At 40.7% G+C, this 12,002-nt stretch overlaps 1 protein-coding gene across 2 annotated transcripts in view; it reads left to right on the top strand.

Moving 5' to 3' along the window:
* The first annotated feature begins 3,985 nt into the window (after window positions 1–3,985).
* Window positions 3,986–12,002, top strand: part of ass1 (argininosuccinate synthase 1) — a 48,600-nt gene continuing 40,583 nt past the window's right edge. The window contains exons 1-2 of one of the 2 annotated variants that reach the window (XM_072692743.1): window positions 3,986–4,061; window positions 5,747–5,880. In XM_072692743.1, coding sequence (XP_072548844.1) covers window positions 5,779–5,880 — 102 coding nt within the window. In that variant the 5' untranslated portion in view covers window positions 3,986–4,061; window positions 5,747–5,778. The remainder of the gene's footprint in view (window positions 4,062–5,746; window positions 5,881–12,002) is intronic. The other variant, XM_072692744.1, reaches the window with a different exon arrangement.

The raw sequence follows: 12,002 nt of genomic DNA, 5'->3' as shown, positions 1-12,002 counted from the left end.
GGCCGTTTAGAGCGGACTACAGAAACTTACCGACCCTGCTTAAAAAAAAACAAACAAAAAAAAAACACCCAGCCTGGCCTGGTCAAGCTGATCAAGCTGGTGGACCAACATATAGGTCTTGGTCAGCATAGGTTCTCTTTAAGTCTAATGATTTTGACTAAGCTAGACAATCAGCATGACCATCAAGACCATGCTGGTTGTGACCAGCATGACCAAGCTTGTTGATCAGTATGATCACCAGCTTGTTCAAACTGGACAACCAGTATGGCCAGTATGACTACCTGCTTGGGGGAGTTGGTCATGCTGATAGACCAGCTAGTCCATCAAACTCCCAACAGAAACACACCCTATAGCTACTGGACAGCCAGATTAGGCAGCATACTTGCCATTGAATATACATCTCACTGGTGATTTTGGGTAGTAGACAAACCTGATACCTTTGTGTGACATTACCACCACCCCTGTTTCCTATAGCAACCACTATAAAGAAATCCAATTAGGTGTGGATACTATGATCCGTTCCTCATCAGACCCAATAACACAGTGGTTTCTTTAATCTGGTAATGGGAGCTTTCTGTTCCACACACACACAAGCCTGGGTAATATAGAGGCAATAAAACTGCCAGGAATGGCTGAAAGTACATTATTAAAATAATATGGTCACTTTATTGTTTAAAACAAACAAATGCCACAGGTGATTGCTCAGGGGTCAGAGCCCTGGGATATTGCTTGCAGGGTTGTAGGCCCAGCTAATAGAAGAGAAGCATCCTGTTTACTGTAGAAGTGTATAACGCTGCTCCCTCACAAACATCTGCATCTCCATTCTTGACATTTTGAATCTGTCAATTTCTTGATGAATGGACCAATAGAAATGCTCCAAAATAGCTTTGAATGAAGTCTTGTTTCATTGACTTCCATTAAAAATGAAGAAGGGTTTTGCCTTCTAGCATAAAGCCGTGAATTTGGAGATACGAGGTGTCCGACAGCAATGATAAACATGATGACGGTAGAGACGTTTCTGTTTCTGTTGCTTTTAGGGACCAATCGGTCAACCAGCTTTTAGCAAACTGGTCAGTCATCATGACCAGCTTAGGATGCTGCAGTATGGCCGACCCTGTGCCCTGACTAGGGTTGCAGTATTCCAGGGATTTTCAAAGTTGGGAAATTTACCATGAGAATTAACAGGAATAATCGTTAGCTTTCTAGAAATCATCTGGACATACGCTGTACATGTGATGGAGGAATGGACAGTGCCTGCAGGGGTGTGTGTGTGTGGTAATGTGCCTGGGATTGAGGAGCAGCTTTGCTTTTCAACTGTTTTTGTATCATATTTAATTATTTTAGCCAAAATTATGCTTCAGTATATTTTTACCAACTATATTTAAGTTTCTCACCTTTAGCTTTGAATATTCCCATTTCTTTCTAGTCAATTCCTGATTACCTGTTTACTCCCATGGTAAATATGACAGGATATGATGTAGTTCCTTTAAATTATCCAAAAAATCCTATTAATTGTAATTAAATCCCGTTCATTCCCAAAACTATCATGAAAAGTTTACATGTTGGAGTATTTCCAAAGTTCCCGAGTTAAGCTTCCCATGGAAAGACACCAGTAATTTACTGGAAATGTATCTAAAATGTTCCACCTCTTTGCAACCCTAGCCCTGACCCTGAGATCATCTGATTTGGCGTATGAAGCAGAAGAAGGAGGAGAATTTGGTGCACTGTAGAAGTGAAGTTACGCTGGATAAGAAGTCAAAAATCCTGCCCCAGTAATTGGGGTTACACTTAGGGTCCAGCCCATTCCCTTCACCCACTACATGCGCAGCTCTTTACAGGGGTCATCAGGTAGGCCCCCTCTGTCACCTTCCTGCTTCAAGTGTTTTACTGAAGGACTGTAAAGAGCATTAAAACAGTCATCTCCAAAAGGCTCGACAGAGAGGTCTAGTGAGGTCTAGCCCTCCAAGCTCACTTCAGACACTTCTCAAGGCCATTCTGAGCCCCACTGTACTGTTTAGGTAGAAAGACGTTTAAGGGCACTTTCTCTAATTTTTGGGATAAATAAGACAAATAGAACATTACTAAATTAGATATAAAAATTAAACACACATAAATGGGTGATTATTTAATTAGGGGCTCTTTTCTGACAAATGTAATAAAATGAGCATGAATTGTGTTGTATTTATGTCGAGATCATGATTTACATGCTTTACAGTAAAGACTTAATGATGACCAAGACTGAGCTTATATAGAATTTCATTATCTCGAACCCAGGTCGTTCCCACGCATTTGACCAGCAAACAGGAAAGATTCGTTTTAGGTTTTAATTTAAAGTACTGAGTTTAGTTTATGTTTAATCTTCATCTTTAACATTAACAGTTAGCAGTAAACTGCAAACCTGTCATTACCGTCACAACCGTGACGTGTTGCGGTAATGACATGGATTTCCTGACAATACTCAACAGTTAGTCTAATTCACACCTTAGATTCATATAAATAATGTGAATATCTATATACTGCTGTAACGGTATAGACGGTAATGACACTGAATAAATCTACTGCATTATCAGGAGGAATCCAGGATTCAATTACTCCCTTTTTACCTTTTCCTTTAAAGAAGTCCTTGCAGAAATCACAGGCTGTTGCGGGAAGGATGATGAGGTTGGGGGAGGTAATATTTTGTTAGATTGTTGGATAGAAATAAATCTAAATAATACATTTTGTCTTTTTAAAAAATTATTTATTTTTCAAAACATTAAAAAATGGAAATCACAATTTGGGATTTGGGTGCCGAATTTTTGGGTGGTGCAAAAATATGTCATATTTAATATTACATAGCCCTTCAGGGTGTAATGTGCCATGTGCCTGGGATTGAGGAGCAGCTTTGCTATTCAACTATCATATCTAATTATTTTAGCCAAAATTATGCTTCAGTATATTTTTACCATCTATATGTAAGTTTCTCACCTTTAGCTTTGAATATTCCCATTTCATTCCAGTCAGTTCCCATAATTACCTGATGATAAGGATGATAAGGATGATAAGGTTGGGGGAGGTAATATTTTATTAGATTGTTGGATAAAAATAAACCTAAAAAATGGAAATAGAAATCACAATTTTTGATTTGTGTGCAGAATTTTTGGGTGGTGCGAAAAATACAAATATTTAATATCTATAAGCCTTTTATTTTGTAATAAAGTATATCTGACATCTATTTATAACCTGGGGACATACAAGTTCCTCTAGAAATTGAGGAATCGCCCATATATGCTCAAATCTGAGTTTATATAAAGAAAACACACACACACACACACACACACTGGACAAAAGTATTGGGACACCTGCTCCTTCACTGTTTCTTCCACAAAAAGTAAAGAGTTGATCCTGCTTGTGTTGGAGTAACTGTCTGGTCTCTACTCTCCAGGGAAGAAGGTTTTCTGTTAGATTTTAGATTGGAGGAACTTTGCTGTCAGGATTTGATTGCATTCAGCGACAAAAGCTTTAGTGAGGTCACAGTCATCAAGCCAGGGAAACACAGCTCCTCCACTGCTCCACGGCTCAGTGCTGGGGGTCCTAATACCCCTCTAGCCCACGCCTGACATCAGGCAGCATGGTGCCAACAGGTTCAGGTTTGTTGATCTGCTCCAGAGAGTCCTAATCTATTGGCAGTACTTCTCTACAGGAACTAGACTGTAAGCTGTGTACGTGTATATATATATGTGTGTGTGTGTGTGTGTGTGTGTGTGTGTTTGTGTATTTGCACATCTGGGTGCAACTAACCTAAAGCAGCTGAATGCATTCATTAGAAGAGGTGTCCACAAACATTTGGACACGTGGCGTGATAGGAGATGTCCATCATCCTAACGCAATTCCAGCATGCATTACATCATTGGGCAGTATTAAAGAGCGACGTTCTAGCCACGCCCCCGCAGCTGTAAGACGCGATGTGATTGGCTCGCGGTGTTCCTCTGCTCTGACGACACATGAGTATATATATGAGTGTGTATTTATATTGGCGCACGCGGCGCGTAGTGATAGTGGAATCCCACGCGCTGAGTTAGGTGAGTGCTTTATCCTCCTAAACTGATCGATATGATTAATTATTATTGGTTTATTGGGGATATTTTCGGGGCTGGGCATGTTTAAACAGCGGTTAGCTTCGAGCAGCGTGGTGCTGCTGGGGCTCAGTGCTGCTCCGGGTCCCAGCCCTGCTCAGCCCTGCTCAGCCCAGCTCAGCCCAGCTCAGCCCAGCTCAGCCCTGCTCAGCCCAGGGCAGATATGGAGGGAGGCGAGGCGAGGGGAGCTCTGTAGAGCAGGCTGGACCCTGTGTGCTGAGGAGGGACAGGCTGTAGGCTGATCCTGCACCCACTTGTTGATTGTGGTCTTTAACAAAATCACAAAATCTTTAAAAATCTAGTGTTTGCTCTGTTTTCAGTGCTGACCACTTCAGTATGCTCTACAAAAGCTGTAATATTGATTAAATGATGAGGAAATCTTTTTTTTTTATTTTTAATGTATGTATTTATTTATTTGCAGACCTCAGATTTTATGGTAGGTTAAAAAACATAATCTATAATTTAATGATCATTACAGAAGCTATATTTACAGAATAAATGAAAGACTAGCAGGATCCGAAGGCCTCGCCTCATGTATTCCACTTTGGAGCGGCTGTAGATGGTCTGCCTAGTTGTGAAGGTATCTCTACAAGGCTTTAGAGAAACAGGCAACTTGGAGATTAAAAAAATTAAGTATGGAAAATCAATAAAATTCAAGTAAAAATAGACTTTATTTGGTCTGATTTTAGTGGATACCACTCTAATAACTGTAGTATTTATGAAATTTGAGGAAAAGCTGGCCTGGTTCTGTAAAGTTTCCATAAATCGCAGTATTTTCTCAAATCTTGGTTTTGTGATTGCTCAGAAATGACCATTTTTAATTAAATTCTCATCACCGATGGTAAGTTTGTGGAGTATACTAAGGAATAGCATGAGGAGAAGGCCTCACCTCATGTATTTCACTGATTGGCTGTAGCTGGATAGTGTAAATGTGAAGGTATCTCCACAAGGTTTTAGAGGAACAGACAATTTGGAAATCAAAAGGAACAAAGATTAAAAATGAAGTAAAATAAATATATAAAATGGAGTAAAACTGGACTGTGTTTAGTCTAAACTGTGAAATCTAACTTTTCCATAATCACAGTATTTTTAGTTATTGGTTTTGTGGTAGCTGGTTATGATTATTGGTAATGAAAGTCTAATCACAGATGATACATGTATGGAATATGTTAAAGACATTATCTCTACAAGGTTTTACAGATAATTTGGAGATCTAAAATAGTATAGAACTCTCTGGAGCTGATAAATTAACAAGAACCTATTGGCTCCATGCTGCCTAATGCCAGGTGTGGGCTAGAGGGGTATAAAGCCCCCCAGCATGGAGCTGTGGAGCAGTGGAGCTGACTGTGCTCTATTCAGTTCTTTTTGGATCAGTTGGAGAGTTGGGGATGAGGAGGTTGGGTGGTGATCATCCCATAACGCTCTTGATACCAAATGCAATCAAATCCTCGCAGCAGTGCTTCTTCAAAATCTAATAGAAAGCCTTCTTTGCTGGACAGTAGAGACCGTTACTCCAACAGAAGCAGGATAAGCTCTTTTATTAGCACCCTTGTTTTTAGAAGAAACAATGAATGAGCTGAGATGTCCCAATACTTTTGTCATAGTCTTGTCTAATTCTTTTCGTTTGTTAGTTTGTCTTTAACAGTCGAGAAGATCAGAGAACATGTCGAAGGGCACTGTGGTTCTGGCCTACAGCGGCGGACTGGACACCTCCTGCATTTTGGTGTGGCTGAAGGAGCAGGGCTATGACGTCATCACATATCTGGTGGGTGCATCCATAGCAGGGCCAGAAAAGTTACACCAGCCCCACCCCTAATCCTATTTATCCTGTTTATTTACCATCCAGAACTTATTTACTGGTATTTTGACCAACTGTCTGAAACCTCTGAAGCTCAGCAGTCAGATCTCTTGGCAGTAGTCTGGCTGATGATCAGGTTCTCTTGGCCGTGACTCAGGTGTGCTGGAGTGGGATGTTACTGACAGGAATGTGCGGTGGGTACGCGGTTGTGCCTGAGAGGTGAAAGACGTAGTAATATTTGTTTATTTATTATATATTTAATTTTAGTGTGAATCTGTAACCTTACAACGAATCGATTCAGTTATGATTCTTTACAAAAAGATTCGATACATCACAGAAATCTCAAAATATGTTGCGGTTTGATTATTGTGGTAAATTTCAGCTTAAAAAATAAAATGTCGAGATCACATGGATAAACAAGTTGAGGTCCTGAGAAAGCGATGTCTGTTATCCCGGTACATTTACTGGTCTTGAGATCACAAGAAAAGCTGTTAGAACTGTAAGAGAACTGTACAGAATATATAATTGACTCATGGCCTTTCTGTTCTTCTGTAATTTTTAGTGGAGAACACTTTTAATAAGAGTTCCTCAAAATATCCTCCATCCTTTTCCCATCTTTGTTTAATAGTGTACCGCTGGCAGCAAAACTGCCCCAGAGCATGATGCTACCACCACCATGCTTAACAGCTGGTACAGTGTTCTTAAATGCAGGGTTTGACATTTTCCTTTATCCAGTGGGTCGGCTGCAACCAAGAAATTCACAATAAAAATATCTTGGCCTTTCTAGATGTCCATATTTTTCAGTGGTTCCACTTTTAAATTCTTATTATTTCCACAAAAGACAATCTCAAGACAACAGGTTACATTTTTGGAATAACATGTTTTTTTCATGATAACCAGTTTTCCTTGCAATCTCAAGATAACAAAAGTTTTTCATGATCGCAACTTATTTTTCTTGTGATTTCAAGATTAGAGTTTTCTTGTGATAACTCATTTTTCTGTCTCATAATAACAAGCTTTCTCATGACAGCTTATTTTTCTTGTTATATTAAGAAAACAAATGCTGCTTATGATAATTTCTTTTTTCTGCAGTTTCAAGATTCAACGATTTTATTTTCTGTTTACTTAACTAATTAAGTTTTCTTGTTACCTCAAAATAACAAAAGTTCTTTACTTGTGATGACCTTTCTCTTATCTCAAAACAAAACCCGGTAACTCGTGATAACATTTCCTGGCAATCTCAAGCTTGCAAAAGTTGATTTGTCTGGATCAAAAAATTTTTTCCTGAATCACAACTCCATTTTCTTGATTTTTCAAGATCACAAATGCTGTTTTTTCTCATTATAACTTTTTCCTGTAATAACAACTTTATTTGTTGGGATTAGAAAGTGGTTTTCTTGTGATAATTTCATAAATGTGAATGGAGGAACCATTTCCACAGGGTTAATTATGTTTTCTGGACCATTATCTTGATCTTAAGATGGGTTAGATAAGTTAAATTGTCGATATAACAAATATTGATTTCCCAAGATGACAAATGCTGTTTTTCTCATGATAACTTATTTTTTCCTGCAATCTCAAGATAACAAATTACTTGCTATCTCATGAAAACTAAAGTTGTTTTCTCATAATAACGTATTATTTCTCATTATTACATTTTTCTTGCAGTCTTAGAGGAAAATTTTACAAATTAATTGTTTCTTGTTGCCTTAAGATGTTAAGATGTAACCCTAAAATAACAAAAAAATTAACTACTTATTTTTCTCGTAAAATCAGGAAAACAAAAGTGTGATGGAAGGACCATTTACACAGCAATGGAGTTCATACTATTTTATTTCATTCATATAATTTGATTTAGAAATCAGACTGATTATTGAATTGTAGCCAAAAATGAACAAACCTTTTTATTTTAGCTGAATCACCACCTGTACATCACTGCTTCCTGATCCATAGGCACAGTTTAACTCCCTGGTTGTTGGTTGTTTAATTTCAGAGTAACGTATTCTAACAGAGTGTATGTGGATTAGGCCCTGCTTTCATCCCAGTGTGGTGAAGATTTGCCTACAAAGCACTTTCTCTCCTTTGCCTGACTGCACACTGAGTAACTCATAAAAGGCCGGAATTGGGGGCTTTCGCAGCCGTTGGCGTTTCGGGGGCTTTTTGGCTTTAGAGTGACGCAGATAGCAGCACTGAGATCAGACATGTGCATTCCTACTGTTTTCCTTGTCTGAATCCCGGCCGCATGTCGGGCAGTGTGGAATGCTCTGAAGCCCAACCTCACCAGAAAAAGCACCTTCAGAAGACTAATGACACACCAAGGTCCAAGGAGAACAATAGTGCATTCTTATCTTATCATTCTTATTTTTTTAGCTTAACAATAGGTGTGTTCTTAAAGGGCAAATCCACCAAATTTTCACAATTTCTGCATGACCTTCTTCTAGGTGTAAACAATGGCATTCAGAGTGGTTTGATATCAAAGGGGGCATTGTTGTTCACAGTGGTTGTTTACTGTGTCTTACTGTGTGTGTGTGGATGTGTAATAAATGTGTAAGTGTAATATAAATAAATATAGTAGAAACGTCAGGCTCCTGCAGATGGCGCTGCACGAGGATGATTGGGCTATAAATCCCTGCAGGGTGTGTGGCGGGACTCAGACTTTGAGAAGAGTACAGTACAGTACAGTGCAGTGAGTGTCTTGCTGGATGTGGGAAAAATGGGTCACAAAGCAGATACAGTTAATGATTGGCTAAAAGGAGTGATTGCATTTGGGCGTGACTGAAGACCACAGTGTGAAGGAAGTAGCTGAAGGAGTATGAAAGAGTACGGTCAAATGGGTCTACCAGAAGTGGCAGAAATCCCATACCAGTCTACAGGACATTCTCCTCATTCTCATCATTCTTGAGCAGAAGTGAGTAAAGGCCTCCTGATGCTCTGCAGTCACCTGTGGAAAGTTCTTTCAGAAATTGGTGGTAAAGAACCTGCGCTGGCTTCTACAAGCAAGTCTTTCCTGGAGGTGAAGCAGTTGTTGTTGTTGTTCACGAGCTGTGAAACCCACCGGCGGTCCCTGTCTGTCGGTTTCGTCTTTCAGCCACAATTCTGAGGAGAATGTCCTGTAGACTGGGATTTCTTCCACTGCTGGTAGACCCGTACGACCCTAAGCTTCTGTACACCTGCAGATTTAGCCACTTCCTTCACACTATGATCTTTGGCCACGCCCAAATGCAGTCACTCCTTTTACTTTCCACACATCCAATGAGACGCTCACTGCACTGTACCACCTCCTCTCAATCTGTGAGTCCCGTGACGCATTTGCCATGGAATTGTAACACAAAGCAATGGGTAGTTTTAAAATTATGAAGATGACAATATTGGAGATCATTTGTCATAGCAACCAGACATTTAAGAGATTAATGCTTTTAAATACATCACAGAAAGTTGAAAATTCTTGTGAGGTTTTTAACGCAGGCTCCAAATTATACATACAACAAACCTGAAATTAGGTTTATCCCTTTATGCTCATTAATATATCAAGTTGCACCTTGACCAGAAGCTTCTGTTTGCCATCAACAAGCTTCTGGCAGAATTCTGACTGGATTTTTGACCACGTTTTTTGGCAGAACTCCCAAATGTGTTAGTTCTTCGCCCTGACCTGATTTTTCTAGAGCTGAGATCAGAACTTTGGTCATTCCTAAAGCTGAAGCCTGTTATCCATTTCACAACCATCATGTGAGTTTGAGGTTGTGTCTTGCTGGAAAACCCAGTTGCCTCCAAGCTTCAGCCGTCTAGCTGATGGTTTGGGGTCATGCTGAAGATGTCCTCTTTCGTTATTCCATCTACTTTGTGCAATGTATGAGTTCTACTGGCCACACAACAGCCCCAGAGCATGATGCTACCTCCGTTAGGCGTAATGATGTTTACAATGGTGATGTAAAGCTCCTATAACTGTAGACAAGAACACTGGAGTTCCAACAGCTACCAGATCTTGGCAGGCCTGTGACTTGGTGGTTGGTAGGGGTTTTTTTTTGTTGTTTTTTTTTTTTATTCTGATCATCTGAATTCCCTCTAAGCTCGGCTTTGAGTCTTCTTCCAGACCACCTAAAAGTGGCAGCACCTCCCAATAGCTTGATTGAACTGGTGATCTTGGAATCTGCAGCTGTTTAGAAATGGTTCCAAGAGGCATTCCTGACTTGTGTAAACCTACAATCTTCCTTCTCAGATCTGCACTCCTGAGCTCTTTGGACTGTCCCTGTGACAAATTGACCCTTTTTATGTGGGCACAGATAAGCTACCAGGTATAGTCCATCATGATCACTAGCTGGAAGTTAAGAGGTCTTGGTCTGGGCAGGTTAAAAGACATGTGGAACTTTCAGCACCACAGAATTCATAGTCTGGGTGGCCCTATGTAGTTTTTGACCCTGTAACTGAAAACTTGCCAATAATGAAATTTCAAAAAATTGAATATTGCCATGACCTGGCATGTCAGTGATTGGTTTATGTAAATGTCCAAGCACACCTTTATGTGTAGGACTCACTCACTTAACTCACCTGTGCAGTGAACACACACACACATACCCATACACACCAGTGAAACACACACAGTGGACAGTGAGCACACATGCCCGGAGCGGTGGGCAGCCATTGCTGTGGCGCCCGGCGAGCAGAGGGGGTGAAGGGCCTACTTGCTCAAGGGCCCAACAGTGGCAGCTTTCCGAGCCCGGGTATTGAACCCACAACCCTGTTATCAATAGCCTGGAGCTCTAGCGGCTGAGCCACCATATGCAAAAGTGTTTCCCAATCTGTGAAATTCCCTTTTAGAAATGGTCATCCTCAGGCTTTCCGTTGTGCCAATTCTGGGGTTTTCATGGTTTCATTGTTCATCTCATCAACACGCCAGTCAGGTTTTGGAGGTCATAAATAGTGGAACTATAAGACGTGGTTTTGTTGGTTTTCGGTTTCTGCATGCCACTGCATGCCTCGTTGCATGCTTTGTTAAAATCTGATGCCTGATAAGTTGTAGAACTGCTCTGTCTTCTTGTAATGCATTGGCTTCCTCTAATAATTTCCTTCAGCGCAGTGAAGGCTTCATTTCCTCAAAGAGTATTAACAGTAAGGATGTTTGTGTAACTCTGGGGTGGGTATGCATAGTCACACATGTTGTTGTCAGGTTCTCGAGTGTTCTTACGGGAAGGATGTTACAAAACCATCCATAATTTCAGTTCTGTTCGGCTTCTTCCTGCCCCTGGGCCAAACCAAAAGAGTGGCCTTTGGGTTGACTGATTCAAAACTCCTTTAGCAACAGCCTTTAGCATTAGCACCACCTGCCTAATATGGAGTAGGTTCCTCCACAACAGCCACAACAGCTCTGACCATTCGAGGCCTCCACAAGACCTCTGAAGGTGTCCTGTGGTGTCTGGCCCCAAGTCGTTACCAGCAGATCCGGAAAATCCTGAGGTACTGACTGCTGTATGCCCGGAACCAAGGCCTACCTGATGTCCAGGGGATGTTCTGACCCAGTCGTCTATACATGACCGTTTGATTCTTGTCTAAGTTGCTTAGATTCTTACGCTTGTCCATTTTCCCTGCTTTTAACACCTTCATCACCTTCAAGAACATCTGTTAACCCCTTGACAGATGACGCCAGTGTAGATAATCAGTGGTTTTCGCTGGTACTAATGTTATGGCTAATGGAATACTCCACACAGCTGGACTGAGTGGAGTGTTTAAACTAAGTTTGAATAATGGGCTAAGATCCAGTTCCCTTTATTTCATTTCCAGTCCAAGCAGCCATGAACTACAGCTTCAAAAAATGACTCAAAGCTACAGAGAAATTCAACCTGAACAACCCCTGGCATTACCTGGTAGACCACCGAAAATGCTAATACCTAATAATCCAAACCTGGCTTTCGATTTGACAAGAACGAGGAGAACGTCAAGCTCCACTATTGCTTCAGATCTGAGAACATACGCAGTTGTTGTGTCCATCTTTCTGCTGGGAGAAGACCCCTCAACAATGTGGGTCTATAAGGATGTAGAGCTGATCAAGACCTCATTCATTGAATGTGTTTGGGAGGACTTGGGACAGTGAGGAG

This window comes from Salminus brasiliensis, chromosome 1 (assembly GCF_030463535.1).
Source record: "Salminus brasiliensis chromosome 1, fSalBra1.hap2, whole genome shotgun sequence".
NCBI classification, from domain to species: domain Eukaryota; kingdom Metazoa; phylum Chordata; class Actinopteri; order Characiformes; family Bryconidae; genus Salminus; species Salminus brasiliensis.
This window is presented reverse-complemented; position numbering and strand designations above follow the sequence as displayed.